The sequence below is a fragment of the Anopheles funestus genome, chromosome 3RL, assembly GCF_943734845.2.
Source record: "Anopheles funestus chromosome 3RL, idAnoFuneDA-416_04, whole genome shotgun sequence".
NCBI classification, from domain to species: Eukaryota; Metazoa; Arthropoda; class Insecta; order Diptera; family Culicidae; genus Anopheles; species Anopheles funestus.
In genome coordinates this window covers 33,411,784-33,431,145 of record NC_064599.1, presented here as the reverse complement: position 1 = coordinate 33,431,145, position 19,362 = coordinate 33,411,784, and the positions used below count along the sequence as shown (strand labels likewise).

Below are 19,362 nucleotides of genomic sequence, written 5' to 3'. Positions count from 1 at the left end.
AATAACAGCAATTACAACAGTTGGCGTTTTAAGGTGGAGCTGTTACTCGTCCGTGAGGAGCTTTGGCGCTTCGTAGAACCGGGTGTCAAACCGGATAGCGAATCGCAGGCTACATGGGATGCTGGTGTTCTAAAATCCAGGGCGACAATCGGTTTGCTGATAGAGGACAACCAACACGGGTTAATTCGTGCTTCGAGGACGGCACGTGAGGCTTGGTTGTCGCTACAGAACCATCATCGCAAAACAACTCTAACCTCTAAAGTTTCACTTCTAAAAAGGATTTGTGATAAGCGATACTCGGATGGCGAAGATATGGTCGAACACATATTCAAAATGGAAGATTTGTTCGAGCAGCTGCGAAATGCTGGACAGGAGTTGCCAGAAAACCTCAGGGTCGCGATGATTCTGCGGAGCCTGCCAAACTCCTTCGCCACACTCTCCACTGCATTGGAGGCTCGCGGAGACGACGATCTCACAATGGAGCTCGTGAAGAGTAAGCTGATCGATGAGGCCGATAAGCAACGCGAGGTAACAACGGATTCCGTGCTGGAGGTTGGCATCGGACGACATAGCAAGCAGAGGAAGCCGATCGTGTGTTACCATTGCAACAAGACGGGCCACAAGAAGCCGAAATGTCCACAATTGGTTCGAGCGTCTGACAGAAGCAGCAGCCGTGGCAAACCACAGAAGAAGGACGACAGTGTATCATTCGCGTTTGCAGGGGTAAGTGAAACGGATGATAAAAGCAAAATTTGGGTTGTAGATTCTGGTGCATCCAGCCACACCGTCGCAGACCGGGATTGTTTCAGAGAATTAAGAAGCAGTGATGTAAAATCGGTGAGGCTGGCAGATGGAAAACAGGCTCCAGTAATAGGCAAGGGTACCGCGATGGTAAACCTATGCAACGAAAATGGAGAGCCCAGGGAGGTTAAATTAAGCGACGCTTTATACACACCAAGTTTAACTCTCAACCTGCTGTCGGTGTCGCAAATTATCCAGAGAGGTGCTACAGTGACATTTAACGATCGAATAGGATGTCGAATCACGGCGGGAAAAGAGACCGTTGCCTGTGCATATCCAGTTAACGGCCTATATGTTCTGAAGCAACCCTGCAGGGCCGTGTTGGCGACTCAAAGCCACCACAACATGGACTGTGAGCACGTATGGCACAAAAGATTCGGGCACCGTGAGATGAGAGCAATTGACCGTCTGGCCAGAGAAAACCTTGTCACTGGATACAAAATGGTGCACTGTGGCGTTGATGAACCCTGTGAATGCTGCATGAAATGTAAAAGCGTGCGTACACCTTTTCCGAAGGAATCTCTATCATCGACGAAGGCTCCGATGGATCTAGTACACACAGATGTCTGTGGGCCTGTAGAAACACCTTCCGTAACCGGATATCGATACTTTATGACTGTGATCGACGATTATTCTCGGTATTGTGTTCTTTATTTCTTAAAACACAAATCAGACGTTGCTGGTAAAATCGAGGAGTACGTATCGATGGTAAAGAATATTTTCGGTCGCAACCCGAAAATTATCAGATCGGATCAAGGAGGAGAATACCGTGGGCACAAGTTGAAAGAATTTTATAAACGTCACGGCATACAGGCGCAGTATACCGCAGGATACAGTCCTCAGCAAAATGGAGTGGCAGAACGGAAGAACCGTTATCTCGTCGAAATGGTGAGATGCTTACTTGCCGATGCTAATATGCACCAATGGTACTGGGCGGAGGCTCTAAACACTGCAGTTTACCTCCAAAATATTTTACCTACAAAAGCAGTAAAGCGGTCACCATTCGAGTTGTGGCATGGTGTTAAGCCAAATGTCAAGCACCTCAAGGTATTCGGTTGCAGCGCCTGGGTACATATACCGAAAGAAAAGCGTAACAAACTCTCCTCTACCGCAAAACGACTCACGTTCGTGGGATACTCACCAGATCATAAAGCATACAGATTTGTTGACCAGGAAACGCGACAGATTATTGTTAGCCGGGATGTTCGTTTTGTCGAAAATTCTCATTTTAGCGCTAACAGAGTCAGACCAACGTCTCCAATGAAAGCCATCGAGGAGGAGATCGAATACGAATCCACGTTGAAGCAACCTTCATGTCATCTAGAAGAAAATAGCGATGACGAGGATGAAACATTCGATTCGGCTAACAGTGAAAACGATGAAGACTCATCATCCTGTAGCAACGACAACGTGAACACTGGAATTGGTCCTAGAAGATCTGATCGAGTTACTAAAGGAGTCCCACCGGAGCGGTATATCGAGGTATCGGGATTGACAAAGCATGACGCAAGCGAGCCCCGAAGTTACTCGGAAGCAATACAGCATGCAGAAAAGGATGCTTGGCAGTCAGCCATGGAAGACGAAATAAATTCGTTAAATGAAAACCAGACGTGGGAGTTAGTACCGCTACCCGCGGGAAAGAAAGTAGTCGGCTGTAAATGGACCTACAAGCGAAAGGAAAACGAAAATGGTCAAGTGGTACGGTACAAGGCGAGATTGGTCGCACAAGGATTCTCCCAACAGTTCGGCACAGATTATGATGAAGTTTTTGCCCCCGTGGCGAAACAAACCACTTTTCGGACTTTGCTGTCGATAGCATCTCGGAAGCGTATGGTGGTTAAACATCTGGACATAAAGAGTGCGTACTTGTATGGAGATCTGGACGAAGAAATATATATGAAGCAGCCTCCAGGGTTCCAGTCGGATGAAAATCTAGTGTGCCGACTTAAACGGAGCCTGTACGGTTTAAAACAATCTGCACGGGTCTGGAATAAAAAGATCGACGGAGTGTTCAAGAAGATGGGGTTCCAACCTGGCCTGGCAGATTCGTGCTTATACGTAAAGGACGAGGAAGGCGAAAGGAGCTTCATATTGATCTACGTGGACGATATGGTGGTGTTTTGCAAATCCGAAATAGAATTCAATAACATTAGCACTGTGTTAAAAGAACAGTTTAAGCTGTCCAACCTGGGAGATTTGCGGCAATTTCTAGGCATCCACATAGAGAAAGTAGACGGACACTACGTACTTAACCAGAAGAGTTATATCGAAAAGATAGTTGGCAGATTCGGACACGAGGATGCAAACCCATCAAAGATTCCGCTCGATCCCTGCTACCTAAAGCAAAAGGAGGAGAAAGTAATGGAAACCAATACATCGTATCGGTCATTGGTAGGAAGTTTGCTTTACGTATCGGTGAACACGCGACCGGACATCAGTGTTAGTACATCCATACTGTGTAGAAAGGTGTCTATGCCAACAAACCGTGACTGGACGGAAGCTAAACGAGTGCTACGGTATCTGAAAGGTACTAAAGATCTTCGTCTGCACCTGGGCAGCGGAGCAGGAAAGCTAGAATGTTTTGCGGATGCTGATTGGGCAGGCAACGAAATCGACAGAAAGTCCAACTCTGGATTTCTGATCAAATACGGCGGAGGTTTGATTTCATGGGCTACTAGAAAGCAGACCTGCGTGTCTTTATCATCAACAGAAGCAGAATTCGTGGCCCTATCGACGTGCTGCCAGGAGCTGATGTGGATCAGAAGATTGTTGCATGATTTGGGAGAAGCAGATCCAGGAACCGTCGTCATCTGGGAAGACAACCAGTCTTGCATTAAGATGGTTGAGTCTGATCGCATCGACAATCGATCGAAGCATATTGATACCAAGCATGCATACACTAAAGATCTGCGAAAAAGGGGTATAATTGATCTCCTTTATTTGCCAACAGATGAAATGCAAGCCGATATGATGACCAAGCCGTTGGAGCGCATCAAACTCGAGAAACATCGCGAAGCTATCGGCGTCAGGAAGTAAACTCGTCTTCGTTGAGGAGGAGTGTTGGACATGAGATAACCCATTGTGCAACGCAGACGAACTAATGTAATATCATTCTTCTAACTACTTCCGATCTAGTATGTTGCATAATCTAGACGTGTGTTAATAAACCGAGTTGTGTGACGAGTAGAAAAATGCTCTCTGCGAGCTGATTCTTTAACGTAAATTCTAACAATTTCGTACCAGTCCTTTAGTGCTTTTTTATTCATATAAATACAATACATATTAACAATCTTTGTTACTATGCATTACAGGTACTATTTTGTATGTTCATTGATGTTAATAGAAGTAGATTTACTTTTCCAAATATCTTTCATAATGCTATCAAAATCATCAATTTCACGTTGAGCATACGCTATCGAAGTGGTTCAAGCACGAGGTTTTTGCCCATCACTATCATCCCAATTTTCAATATGGCGTCGAAAGTTCAACATGTTTGAACCGGTTCCCAAACGGTTCTACAAAGTTGAGCAACGTACAGAGCAGAAGAAGGTGAGCTACACGCACACACCTTTACAGACACTCTACGTGTGTATATACATTGTGTCGTGTCGTTCTTGTGTATTATAAATAGAACCGTTTTTCCTCGAAAATGCCATTACAAGTGAAGCAGTTGAAGTGAACGCATCGTTAAAAGCTACCTAAATCATCATCATGACTGGCCGCGGTAAAGGAGGAAAGGGACTGGGCAAAGGAGGAGCCAAGCGTCACCGCAAAGTGTTGCGCGATAACATCCAGGGAATCACCAAGCCCGCCATCCGTCGTCTGGCTCGCCGTGGCGGAGTGAAGCGCATCTCGGGGTTGATCTACGAAGAGACGCGTGGCGTGCTGAAGGTGTTCCTCGAGAACGTGATCCGTGATGCGGTTACGTACACGGAACACGCCAAGCGGAAGACAGTCACCGCCATGGATGTCGTCTACGCGTTGAAGCGCCAGGGCCGCACGCTGTACGGTTTTGGAGGTTAAGCGAGATTCCCGACGCCACCATCACCCCACGCGATTCGGAGAGCAAATCGCGCAACCAATCGGCCCTTTTCAGGGCCACCAATTCTTCCTGAAAAAAGATAATGCTTTACCTTTCTGTTGTGTGGTGTAGAGATGGGTTCACTGTGCGCGTGTACGCGTGCGTCCATTAGTACGCAGGAATGTGCGAATTTTCTCTGAACTGTGTGCGTTAGACCCCCCGCACACAAGCGCGTTCAACCGGTGTAGCGTGGCTTGGGTGCAGGGTTGTCTTTCCATTTTACGTAAGCGTGTTCAGAGAACCAATAATTTAGCAACAGTTTGGGTCAAATATTCGTGCGTAATCCGCGCGCGCAGCTGCTGCTGATGTGGCAACATTCCGACAGGATATTATCCTTGTACAGAAAGGGCGCTATTTGTCGAAACCCTTTTTTTGAATTCACTCTTAATTGTGTAAAAGCAACGCCACAAGCCCTTTTGGGCGCGAAAAAACATGGCGTCATTTATCGTCTGTCGCGCTTGGCTTGCTTCCACATGATGCCCTCTTTTGCAGTTCTTTCCCTTTGCCCTTCCGAAAAGAAAAATAGTGCTTCCATGGGTGGGGGGAATCATGTACAAACATGTATGTTCTTGTTTTGGCGCATGTTCAATTCGGTTTGCGTGCGTCGTATAACTATCAGTTATTCACATTAAAACTCTTGAACTGAAATAGATAACATAATCTGTTTTTCCGTGTTTTCATTATTATGCACAATTGTTTAATTCTCTTTTTGTAAACCATTTTAGAATAGTGACGCAATCCAACGCTATGAAAGGCTAATTTTCCCTCCGTTTTGTTTCGCCACGCCACCGAGCAGCTGCGGCGTCATTCGATGAGCGAACAGATGTGCACCCTTTGTTCCCACGGGAAAGGTTAGGACGAATGCCGGGACGCTTCGGCCCAAGACAGCAAGAAAAAGACCAGCGCTACAGTTTGCAGTTACATCGTAAGATTACACATCTTTTGTGACTGGTGGCCATGGAACCGAAATCCTATAATGTGACAAATATTCCGTGCATGTAGCTTGTAAATAATTAATTCAGCGAAATAGCGTTAGATGAAACTTTACACTCAATGGTGCTGCAGCACATGTGAAAGAATGAAAGGTTTAGAACTACAATATATTTTTAGTACAATTACATACATTTAGGGGTATCGTAATGGATTTGAATGCACGGTTGCAGTTCTCAAGATTTGTTTCTGATTATATAATGTTAAATTTTTTTGATAGTTACATATTATACAAAATATGTAGAATTACATAGAAATATATGCTAATCTGGGTAAATAATGCTTGTTTCGCCGATGATATTAGTGAATTCGGCTTGCAACTTCAAATATCTGACTTTGTTGATTGTTCGGAACAACTTAGAAAAACATAAGTCAATAATCTTTTCTTATAAAACTTAAATAGGTAAAGACATTGGACTTAAATGTCAAACATTTAGAAACAACAATTGACAGGAAACTGTCATTAACGTGATGTTCTTTCAACATTCTTTTACTTAAATGTATTGAGCAACTCTAATTAACAGGCGACAGGAGCATCCAGGATCAAAAATGTTTGAATGTACGACATTCAGTTCATTACTCATACAAAACTTCCTTCATTACTACAAATAGTTAATTATAAAGTAAATGATTTAAAGCATTTAATATAGGCGCTAGCTAATTGTTAATCAATTTTAATACGTAGGACGTCAACCATAAACATTGAGCAAAACGTAAACAAAGGTAAAACGCACGTAAAACTTTATGTTCATGTGGGCTCAATTTACTTAACAGGACCATTTTAGCTTACAAGAAAATATTGTTAATTTTATTTTGAAAAAATGGATATTATGTGAAATACATTGTTTATTTTTAAATAAAATACTTTCAGCGGAAGCTTCATTTGACTTCTAGCATTAAAAAAGTCCCGAAACTCGTCCAGCAGAGACTGGGAACGCTGATACCAAAACAGTTCCCAGAGGTGTGGAACGATTCCAGTTTTTGGCATCGGAAGGATCGTTCCGTTTGTTCAGTTCTTTATATTAAAGCCAACTTTTAAAGAGCATTTTTGTTGCAGACAAGCCAGTAAAAGCTATTTAAATAACGTTCCACAGTTAAGTACAACAATGTTGCCTCAATTGCACAAAAGTTTGATTGCAGCTTCATTTAACAGGTCACGCTCGTACAAAGTTATCAATCACATCTGCTCAAAAGGGGTTGGAGGCCATTCTTTCCGTAACAGGACCCGTAAGTAAATATCCCGTTTGATTACCGAGAGACATTCCAGAGACAGTTCATTCTTGTGCCCGATGATCACATCACGATCTTCGAGAGCGCTCCGAGCGAGCGAGAGAGAGAGATCTTCTCGTGTTTATCTGACCGTGCGCTTCCGCGATTCTCTTTGCATCATGTGGAGCCCCAGAAATGAGCTTTCACGGTATTTGACTCGCGAGATGGATCGCGCAGCAGCAGCAGCAGCAGCCGTAGTTTCACGAAAGCAAGAGTAACGCGTGCAGTGAACTGTTTATAGTTGAAGTTCAGTTTTGCTCAGTCGTAGATCAGTTTTCCAGCAGCACACGCGTCAGATGGAAGTTTCTCTGGAGTTGGTGTAATTGTATGGTTTTTCGATGGTAAAAAATAAAACCCTACATTGTGATAGAATGGTGGGGGGGTTGTGCAAAAAAGTGTTCCATAAAGATGTGCAAATTTTGTTTGTTTGTTTGTGTAAATGTTTCCTTTACTGCCGTTCCCCGCTTTTGGATATGCTTTCTTATGGAGCAGCTATGTTGCCGATTCTGCTCTCTGTGGCAGAATTGGTTCTTCATTTCGTGTCTGTTCAGCTATGTGTGTGAGTGTGTGTGCGTTTGTCCGTGCAGCAGTGCAACAAATAAATCCCCAATGCGGAACCAAAAGCTTGTGGTTGATGGTACCATGGAAGACTTACAGGACCGGAACAGCACCATAAGCAGCAAGAAAGCTAATTAGACACTTCGTAGCGCCAGAGTGTCAGCAAAACTGCCACAAAGTGGCAGTGTTTATGGAGAGATTTATTTTTCTTTTTGGGGAAGAAGATTTTTTTCTTCAACACCATTCCAAAATGAGGTTCAAACTTGGTTTTGTGTTTTTTTTTTCATCGTGGATTCTTGCTTGGTATCATGATCGGTGAATGAGGTGCTTTAACTTTTGGGCTCGAAACAATAACGGTGGATAATGATCGTATTCGTTTGGGAGGGTGACAGCTGAGAAAAAAACAACAAACAAACACATACACAGCTACTGGTTGAATGTCTTCGATCGAAACCGTGAAATCATCCTTTCGGTTTGATCTTTGATCATTTCGTTCAAGTTACATCATCAGCTTCATAAGGTACAGCTCGATAGAGTACGATCAAATTGGTTAGCTATGTTCTGGCTGTCTGCACATTGAGTAGAGGTACAAAAAGAAACGCTGGTGTTTAGTGTCTGTTGTTTTATATTTTATACCATTTACGAATCATCAATGAAATCTGATTTAAATGCAAAGTGTACAGAGAGTGAAGTGAGAAAACGTTCGTCTGCCAAGTGTCTTCGTCGCATCGGTGAGAAGCTATCTTCCTATCGTAGTGTTGGTTCCATTCAATAGTGTTTAGAGATCAAACCGGTGGAACTGGTGGGTGCGTTTTTTTTCGTTTCACAACTCCCCCCCTATAAGCAATTCTCCATTTCCAACTAGTGGCGATCGATAGAAGATGAAGATAATTCATCTGCGTGCCTCAGAAGACAGCTTTACTATTATAGTAAGGAAAAATGAAATTTATTTTAGTAATAAAAAACAGTAAAGTATTCCAAAGGAAAACTCCCAGAACATCATCAATTCTCCCGTTGCGACCGTGTTGCGCATTCGAACCTGTAGCGTTCAGTGTAATTGTGAGCTCAGCTGTGCTTTGCGTACGTGCGCGTATGCGCAGTGTTGTCTGTTGCGCGATACGCGTTTGTGTCTGTGAGTGATTATAGTGATCGAGCAAAGGGAGAGAGAGAGAAAGAAAATGTCCAATAATCAACGTTTTCTTCATACAAATACACACACAACGATCGTTGTGTTTTGTTGGCTTGTTTTCCCTTTGCAAAAGTTTTTCCCGCTGTTTAGTGTTGAGTTTCGTTGTTGTACAGTGTGCCCTAAAACAGACAAAAGCCACCATCCACAAACAGGTGAGAAAAATGCTAATGTTCCACCAAGGGGGAAAATGAGACAAAGCAGACCGGGAACAAGCAAGCAAGCAAAAACCCGGAGCAAAACCGGAGTGAGTGAGCTAATGTAGCGCACAATAGCAGTACCGACAATGGCAAAGTTTTGGGTTTGTTGTGAAAACTTTTGCGGCAGCATAATGATCGACAATGATGGTGGCAACAGGTTTGGTAACTGTTTCATTCTGTGTGCGTACAGTTCCCCCCCCCATACCGGTTAAATTCCGGGGGCCGTAACATGCTGCTTGCAAACGAAAGACTTGCCAAGTGGCAATAGGCGACGAACCCCGATGATGAAAGGGACCGGGAACGGTAGTTCGATGGTTGGGTTAAGGTTCAAGAGCGAGGCGATAGATTCGCGTAGTGCAATTTTTCTAGCACATTGCTACGGTATTTCACTCTTCGGTTTAGTTTAGTGCCTGGTTCGGGGCTAAAATTATGCTTTATGTGGGAATTAGGGGCACACGCTTGGTCGGTGCATGCTATTGAGACATACCGCTTATTATAGTGTAATTTTGTGGCAAAAGAGAAAAAGTGAGTAATATTATTATCTGCATTTTACACGCAATTTAACGGATGGGAGTAGAGCTGTTAGCAAAACTCTTAATGTATTGTTAACTTTAAGATGTTTAACAATGTTTTGCATTAAGGCGAGATGATACGATAAGCTCCACAAAAAAGTTTCTAAATCTTTCAAAGTGGATCAGTTAATGGTGCAGCTCACAACAACATAATGCTCACATCATAGTTGAATCGTTTTGTTGGTGTAAGAAAAAAAACAACATGATAATACAACAATCAATATGAATATATTATTATTCCGAAAAAGTTGACACTTTTATAGCGTTTCTAATGCTGTGAAATAAAACACACAACCCACCGAATGTTTTAGTTTTTGTTGTTTTTTTTTCTCGGCAGTAGGTAGTAGCAGCAGAAAACGGAAATGGGGCGATCGTTTCAAAATTCGTCCACCTTCGGCCCCAAAAATAGGCGTGTGGACAAATATTGATCCCTTAAAATATGCTGCCATGCTTCCATCCTCTCAACACTTCCTGCCCGATCGTCACATGTTCGTCACCAGGTGAGGGAGAGGGAAGGAATATTAAAATAAAACAAAACGATCTCACACACGCATTTCTTAGAAGAAAAAAATGGGCGCCTTTTCGCTCATTGGTATTTATGTTTTTCTCGGGCCCCATAACCGCGAGCCCAAAACCTAATGACTTTGAACGTGATGTATAGAGCGAAATGAGAGAAATTGAATGAAGAAGATCATTCAAAAACAAAACAAAAAAATGCGCTCACTTTAATCGATTTAGTTCAGTGATCAGCGAAATCTATTGCCATTGCCAGTTGTACGTATGTGCTCGTGCGGAAAGTGCGGATAACATATGTTTTTTTTCTTTCTTTCCTCTTCTACTCATCATCAATGCCTACGAATGTGTCTTGTGTGTTCGGGTGCCACCGATCAACCGTACACGATACGGCCACTTGCTGCCACAGAGTGATACACATCTTTACAACATTCAAGTTTCGCGAAACATGATCGAAATTGCGAAATGTATTTTTTTGTAGTTGCATTCCTTGTGGCCGTGATGATGGCCGAAACTAAACCGAAGCAACAACATGTGGTACGCTTCAAGCAGCAGACGCCCTTTTGGGCCCGCCGTCAAGATCGAGCGAGCGATCATTCCCACCAACACGATTCCTTTCGCAACAACCACTAAACCATTCAACCGGCACACACAGATAATAATACATTTTTAATTGCATTCGAACACCGCGCGCTTGTGTGTGGGAGTGTGTGTGTGTGTTTATTTCCTCTGTGACACCGGTGAAGGCCTTGGCCGTGCTTCCTGTCCACTTTCGGAACCGATCGGTACGGAAAGGTGAATGAATAGAAAACTATCGACGACGATGACGTCGACAACGATGGTCGTGTGCCCATGCTGGAAAGGATTCTAACCATGGCAATGGCCCTGGTGCGCCACTCGCCGCGAGTTCTTTAGCGGCACAAGAATTGCGTTATGCGCATGGGCGTGATGTGGGGCGTGTGTGTGTGTATGTGTTTTTTGTTTTCATTCACCCTCACGATGGCCACATCTGTGCTGTGTTTGCTGTGGTTTTATATGTCAGCAATGTTTATTGACGGTGTGTTGCTAGTCCAGAGTAACGCCTCTGCCTTCTTGCTGATGGCGGTGACGATTTCTGTATGACTGTTTCGGTTTTCGGTGGGATCGTATAATTCATTGGAATCCGGACATCCACTCCAAACATAGACGGTTCTGGGGGTGGTAAATACAACAAAAAAAAAACACACTGCTAAACAGCATCCGTGACACCACATGATGGTAATAATGGTGATTTTTTTTTTTGGGAGATTATTTTGTATGTTAGGAATCATGTCGGGGTGCTGGTTAGAAGCAGTGGAAAAAGTGTTTATTTTTGTGGGAATAGTTTTTAAGAAATGTACGAAAAAACTACTTACTGGTAAGAATTATTTGATTGGTTGATTGATCCCTTAACCGATTCTGCACCAAACTCAGAACCTGTAATGTTAGACAAGACTTACCACTTTACCTCTCTGTTGTTTTCTTACATTTCAAGATTTCTTAATCTTTTAATTTTTTGTCTTGTTATACTTTTCCCTTTACTATTTTTTATTCCCTTTTATTGATGTTGTTATTTAATTTCAAAACTGTTTCATTTTGAATTTCATAATTGGTTTTTAGTGTTTTATACTTTTTTGCGCCATTCATTTCCGATACTTTATATTTTATTTTGCTCTTCAAAGGCGAAAGGCATGTAGGAAATGTCCGTGTTAATTATATTTGTGTTTTTTGTTTTTTATCTTTTATTTACTTTTTTTGTAAGTTATGAATTAAAAAAAGATTATCTATTTCTATGCTTTTAACTTTCGTATACAATCAGAAACTAGAAAAAAGGATATTTCAGAATCACTACTGTTAGAGAAGACTTACCAGTGTACCTCTCTGTTGTTTTCTTTATTGTTAAGATTTCTCTCCTTTTACATTTTTTTTTGTTTTATTATGCTTTTTCCTTCATTATTTTTTAGTTTATTTTATTATCTGATTTCATGTTGTTATTTATTTTCAATACTGCTTCATTTTGAGTTTCGTAATTGGTTTTCGGCATTTTATACTTTTTTGCACAATTTCCATTTCTCTCTTTTTTTTGTTCGTGCGAATGGCACGTTAGAAATCTGCGTGAATATTAGTTTATTTTAATTATATTTGTTCTTTTTTTCTTTTTTTCTTTTATCTGCTTTTTTGTAAGTTATAAATTAGAAAAATAGATAATATTGCATGAAAATGCTTTTAACTTGCGAATAGAATCAGAAATTAGAAAAATGGACATTTCCATGATGTTTAAAAGAACGACTAGCTTAATTGTCCAAGCATTGAACTATATCATGAATGAATATACTTTGCTCTAGTATTTTGTGAGGAGGATTTCTATGATAGAAAAGTAAACATTGAAAGTTAAAAGGAAAACGACTTTTGACTGAAAATGTGTAACTATTCTGCTTATATGTAAAACAAAAAGGAAAAGCTTAATGTTTCGGCTACTGCTTCGTTGTTTGTAGGTGTATTAATTTGAAATTTTTACCACCTATTCCTAAAAACCCAAAACATCCATAAACAATAGGATGTGTTCGAGTATGCCAACCGTACAAGTGTCACCAAAGCTAATCTTAATTCCATAAATCATTCATTGTACCCTGAACTTGCTGCTAGCGGTGGCCTTGATAGTGGTAAATAAAAACAATTAAATCGATTCTCCACCTTATCGATCATGGGTTTCGTAATGCGTCCGTCACTTCCGTGCGCGTTCAAGGTGCGCATCACCACGTTCACTTGGTAAATGTTTCGAACTTCGCAAATACCTTCACTGCGCTCCATTCGCATGGAAAACATGGACATGGAAACAGCATACCGCAAACTGGGTACGGGTACGGTATGCAATCATCTATGCTTCGTTTACATACCACCTTCATCTCCCTCCCCCTTCCCCCTCCCAACCCCCTTTCCAATCAGGAGCTTCCACTATGACACGCGCATTTCTTGCGATCGCTATCGATCGATCGACGGATTCAATTTCAAGCCAAATCGGCGGCGTAGGTGAAAGCGATGATTCCTGTTATTTGCGTGCCAAGTTTTTGTTCACCCGTGTTGTTTGATTTTTTTCTCTTTATTTTGGCAAATATGCTTCAAGCAAGATTCGATTTTATTCACCTACAAATACCGGCTGAGTTTGGTTCAAGAAAACCGTTTCATTCCACCACACGGTTCCGATCCCTGGACGTTCGCCCCAGCTGGCCCCACGAGTTGATTAACATTTTTTCCCCCAACGGTCGACGATTAGCTGGTCGAGCGGTGGCTGGCCAACGACCGCACCGCAACGAATACATCAAAATGCAAACGAAAGTGAGAATGATCGAAACTATTTTTCCAGCAATGTTCATTGATTTCTTTTTCGTGGCTATTTGTTGTTTTCCACCTGGTTGGTAACGCAAACTGAGGCGCCTTGTTCACATCGTTCATTGGCAGGTTTAGTTTGTTTTTTTTTTGGTGCTGTTGATCCTCTGGTTGTGGTTGGGCAAAAAAACCATATCACAAATTACACACCGGCACTACCTTTGCAATCGCAAAACGATAGTTTTATTGACTTCTCTTATCAGGTGCCCCCAATGCAATCAACGATGTTGCAAACGCCCATTATCACTAGGCCCAATAAGCCCGTTTATTGCCACCATCATCATCACCATCATCATCATCCACTGCCATAATATTGCAACGTTTTGCGAAGTAATTGAATCTCTCTCCACCTCGATTGGTGTGCCTGATAGCAGTGTTCGGTAGATTACAGCGGCCACCATGACCGCATAACGTCCCAGGTTGGATCGTGTTTGCCTGTCTTTTTTGCCTGTTGCGGTTTACACCATTTGTATTTGGTCGCTGGTCAATAAAAATCATCTGCGCGTAAAATGATTAATGAAGATAAAATAGGTAGACCACAAGCACATAAGCGAAGCTTCTTGCATTGATTTATTCTCTCCTTCTTTCTCTCTCTTGCTTTCTTTCTGCGATTTGGCAAATTTTGCTTTTCTTTTTCTATCTCTGTTGTGCAATACACACACACACACACGCAAACTGTTGGTAAATCGTTGGTTGGATTGTTTTTCATTCATCACACCCGCAACAAACGATCGAGATTGGTGATCTATCATTTTTGGTACTTTTTTCTTGCTGTTTTGGTTGATGTAACTCATTTAACTGTTGCTGCTGATTTACCAGTGATGTTGTAAGATAATTAAACTGTCAATAAAAATAGTAATTTAGCAGATAGATACGCAATTGCAAATTAAGCTTTAATTGAATGAAAAGATATAATTTAATGTCAGTGCATAATTCAAGCCTCTGGAGAATTTACATCAAATAAGCCATTTTTTATAAGTTTATACACAAGAAAAACCATTCCTATTTCAACAAGATTTTAAATTAATGTAAACATAAGCTTGATTACCTCGAAGAACAAATTCAATAATAACAAAAACATGAGTTTTGCGGTTTATTGAACGGATTTCGGGTTCGTCGCTTATTTATACGAAGGACTTGGACAATTTATAACGCCTTCCAGTAGACCTGAGATAACAGTGTTTGATCGTTTTGAGGTCATTTTTCGGTAAATAAATAATAACCATCTTCTTTTTTAAGTTCAGTTTAGTGTTTGTAAAAAGTCTGATTGTAAAAATTGTCAAGAATATAGATAAAACAATATATTTTCGAGGATGACAGACCTGAAAGTTCTGTATCGAGAAGTTAAATACAGCTTTTTAGCATACTACAAGCACTTTTTGGATATTTTTGGGTGGTTTTTTGGATATACATGAAACTTTAGGAGTTTATGACAGTTGAACAGTGACGGATGCATATTAAGACGATATTTCGCAGGAGTCTGATGGCAAAACGTACGATTTTACGGTGAATTGTTTAGCATGCGTTGCCTCGAAATGTGCTGTCTTAGGGGCGAACATAAGAGTGTTTTGATACTCGGGAAATCTATTTAATCGCTCAACATCAGACTACCAAGTTCAATTAGATTTATCCTGTGAGATCTGAAGTTGAGCGACTTGTCAAGAAGCGATCTCCAAACCTTTGATACATTTAGTATCGTGAAGCAATTTATTGTCAATGTGGTAGTTAAGCAGGATGAGCTAAAATGTGTTACCCTTCAAATTCCGAAACAAAATGAATAAGAAAAGTTGAAGACCGTTTTGTATGTTTGCGTTCGCGCATTCAATTTTTCCTCCCGGTTGCGATCAGATTCGTTTTTCCAATCCAAAACTTAAATCAGACGATGACATCGGTTTGCTGTTGATAACTAGCCCTCGTTTGCTCGGTTGCATGTGTGTAGTAGACCCGTCTAATAGAAGCCCATTAACAATGATCGTTTCTCGCAGGTTAACATGGCCGACACGATCCAGCCAAACTCGTTACGCTAGTGTTATGGGCCGCCATCACAACCACCACCAGCAGGGGTGTCAAGTGATGTCCAAAAGTGAACACCATACCAAGCAATGCAGCTAAGGGGTGTTTTTTTTATTTTTCGACCCCTGAGAAAGTACGTCACAGACGGGCAATCGGGTAAACACTTCCTGTTTCTTGATCGCATCGAAAATGGAATGTCCACAGAACCTGTCACCCTCTTCGCTAGGTGATGAAAGGAGCTTTTGGGGGGGATGGCTCCGAAAGCTCCACATGGAATGGTGGAAATGGCCTTCTGTGGTATTTGCGGAAGCAACAAAAAAACTCTTACTTTCCGTGCAGGGGGGTAGTAGCTTTCGGCTACGAGACATACCCCGGGGGACCAGTTTTGGTTTTGCAAAGCGAGCCAGGATTAAAGCACTGAACGCTAATTGAACAATAGAGGATGTTGTCATACGATCGCCGATTTGACGCGATGAAATCACGGCAAAAGCTTCTAATGGCAGTGAAAAAAACTGTATAAACACATTAACCAACCGCAAAAAGGGTGTTGCGTACGCATCAAACCACGCTACTCCTCAGGAGGGTGGAAAGCTTAAGTTTTGTACCAAAGAGCGACACGGCAAATGGTGGTTAACTTTCTCCATTCAGCAGTAAGAGGGGAATGAAACGAAAGATCCGTTGAGAGAAAAGGGCTAAACAGGGAGTGATAAATTAATGCGAACATCCACTCGTAAGACTTGAGAAATAGAGGGAGAAAGAGAGAGAGAGAGAGCGAAAGGCACAGAGAAAGGCACATTCCGGCCATGTTTGGGGAGTTGGGAGAATGCTTCGAATGAACGGATATTTACCAACAGGGTGGCAAGTGAGCAAAAAAAAAAAAATACATACACACACACACTAAACCGGAGAGCAAAATACATGCCAGCGATCGTGGCAACTTCAGGTAACCCTCGAGGGCTGCTCATCGCCAAGCGAATTGTAAAGCAGCCAGGCCCAGAAAGCCCAACGGAGTAGTAGTCGCGTAGCGTCATCCGAACCAGCAGACACATACAGAGCTCGCATTGCTCCTCCTCGGGGAGGCAGCAATTGTGTATCAGCCGAAAGCTTCAAACGATATTTCCATTCTTGCGCATCACTGTGCGCACCGAACGCCTCCCATACAAAGAGCCCGCAAACATCTGTACTGTGTTTTGCGCAAAAAGAACCAAAAAAACCCCCTTACAGAGTGCCCAAGTGTTTTGCAGGTATCTCTGGCCACCGCGAGTAGTGTCTGTGTTTTTTTTTTCGCGAAGAAACTCTTGCTCCCGGTTCCAGGCCCAGGCCGTTTGCTGCCGGGGAAAAATGGAACGGAGTGAAACGAGTTTTTCAACCATTATGTACAGCCGCAACAAGTAGCCATCCGAAAGCGTGTGCGCGTACCGGGTTGTGGACAGGGAAAGTGGGAAAAAGAGGGACAAGTGAGCGGAAGGTAGAAATACAACAGTAAAAAAAAAGTACAAACAGGCGCAGATTCCGAATCTGGGCATCATCTGGGTGTACCGTCCGGACCGGACATCTCGTTTGCCACTGGAGAAAGATGCGGCAGGCGGGGACAGGCGAAGGCAAACCAATGTGAGAAAGTGTACGAAAGTATCCAAAAAAAAAAACTCAAACCACATTAATCGAAAAGCAAACCCGCCTGTGTGTGACACGATTTAAAGTGAAACTTTAAATTAACTTCCTTCCCAAACACATTTCTCGCTCTCTTTCACCTGCCACACCTGTTCTATCTGATTCCGGGGCCCTTGTATGCGGTCTGTCGTGTGGCGTGTGTGTATGTGTGTGTCACGGTTTGCGAAAACTAAGAGATTCGCAAATTCCAGTGCTTCCATCTACACCGAAAAGCATTCAAAAAAACAAACGAACAAACTACCAAAAAAAAAGAACCAAACACACACTGTTAGTAACAAGAGCAGCCGCATTAGTACTACTAACTTACTACTACTACTACAATGTGAAGCTTATGAAGAGGGAAAAAGGTAAGAAGGAAATAGTGTTGGAAAAAAATTACCGCAAAAGAACGGAATTGTGTTTTTTTTTATTTTAGAAACAAATTTTGTTGTGATAATTATAAGTGTTGATTTGTTGAGGATGGGATTTCCAAACCGAAGTCTGAGTGTTGTGTGAAGACTGGCACCGTAACCATTAAACCACCGAGTATGGATACTAAACAGACACGTTAAACAGTATACAAAAAAAAAACAATAACACCAAAGCTATAATTTTAATACAGTTAATATCTTGTTGTTGATCATAGCCACAGCCAAGTTTTATCGAGCACAATTGTGACGTCTAAAGCTGGTCTGATTTCAAAAACCATTAGCTTCCCCTTTGCCTGTCATTTTCATTCACAAAATCCCAACCCAAAAATCTCCGATCGAGTGAAATGTGATCATAAGCAATCCGACCAAACCGACAATATTACTATAATTCCGTGTGCTGATTCGCTTGACAGTTTACGTCAAGATCGCGATCACTAGCGCGGCATAGTGGTGGGGCGGTGTGAAGAAACGAGCAGGGAACGAGGTGTACAGATTGATTCGATCCGGTCCGATCCCTTTAGCAGCTCCGTTCCCCGTAATTCCCAAACGGCACCTAAGCGGCATGAACCACCGGGCGCAGATGACGATGCGCTCCAATGTGCGGTGCGAAAGATGCGCTCGAGTTTTCCAGAGCGTGAAAATCCTCTATTGAGAGACTGTACGCGTGCCCCTGTTGTGCCATGATCGATACAGCTGCAACAACCATAACAACAACAACAGCGGTAGCAACGGAAAAAAAGCTTTTCCTTCTCGTTTTGCACCTTTTGTGGTGAACGAAATCGGCTACTTGGATTGGATAATTTACCTAAAAGGAAAGGAAAAAAAACAGTAATGGATTGGAATAGAATCGAACCAACAGAGTGCAGCAGTGTGTGGTTGTGTGTGTGATGCTGCTGCTTAGTGCATTTCTTCGTACTTTCGGTATTTGGTGTGTTAGTGTTTTTTTGCGGTTTGTGGCTTCCCATCATGTGCATCAACGGAACTATCGGCATTTGCAATCATTTCATATTTGGCATTTTTTTGTTGTGGTGGATTTCTATCCACTTCCGAAGTGGTTCACTATCCGGATCAAGAAATATGTAGAAATAGTGAAAACTGAGGATCGACACGTTAGTATTACTAACACTCCTTCTCTCCCCCGAAAAGAACAATCGAATCATCATTATTGCACCCGGGAAGGTGGAAAAATGTACAAAGAAAAAACAAACAAGCAAACAAAACAAAAAAACAATTGTGAAACGTTGTGCGGATTTTAATAGTGACGGTTGAATTAGTGACCGTTGCGATTAAAATCCCATTTCGCGAAAAAGGTGGCACGAAACCGGGTGAAAGGATGCAAACAGACCGGACCGTGGAAGAATACTAATAAGTTTGTTGTTTAATTTAATTTCCTACTCGTTTTCGTTGCGCCAGTGCAGAGAGTGCGGAAAACGTGCGGAACCGATCGGATGTGAGTGAAACCAAAACGGAACGAAGCATTCGAAACGAAACCGATCGCCGGTGAATGAGTTGCGGGTTGGATGTGGGAAACAACTTTGGTGCCCCGCCGGTGTGTGTGTGGTGATTGCACATCCCCAAAAAAGAGATAGTGTCAGTGAGTGCATCGAAAATAAGATCGGTAGAAGGGGAGAAAAAAAAACAAAACAAAAAAATACCAGTGGCAACCCCATTAGTGCGAGAGTCACACGGTGGA

At 42.2% G+C, this 19,362-nt stretch overlaps 1 protein-coding gene across 1 annotated transcript; it reads left to right on the top strand.

Annotated features, from left to right (window-relative positions):
- The first annotated feature begins 4,434 nt into the window (after window positions 1-4,434).
- LOC125767862 (histone H4) lies at window positions 4,435-19,277 on the top strand. The gene is made up of 2 exons (XM_049434792.1): window positions 4,435-7,482; window positions 19,083-19,277. Exon 1 carries the CDS (start codon window positions 4,513-4,515, stop codon window positions 4,822-4,824), a length of 312 nt encoding a protein of 103 aa, XP_049290749.1. The 5' UTR covers window positions 4,435-4,512; the 3' UTR covers window positions 4,825-7,482; window positions 19,083-19,277.
- Window positions 19,278-19,362: the final 85 nt, after the last annotated feature.

Excerpts from the sequence above, each read along its gene's own strand:
- LOC125767862 (XM_049434792.1), top strand. The coding sequence starts at position 4,513 with ATGACTGGCCGCGGTAAAGGAGGAAAGGGACTGGGCAAAGGAGGAGCC.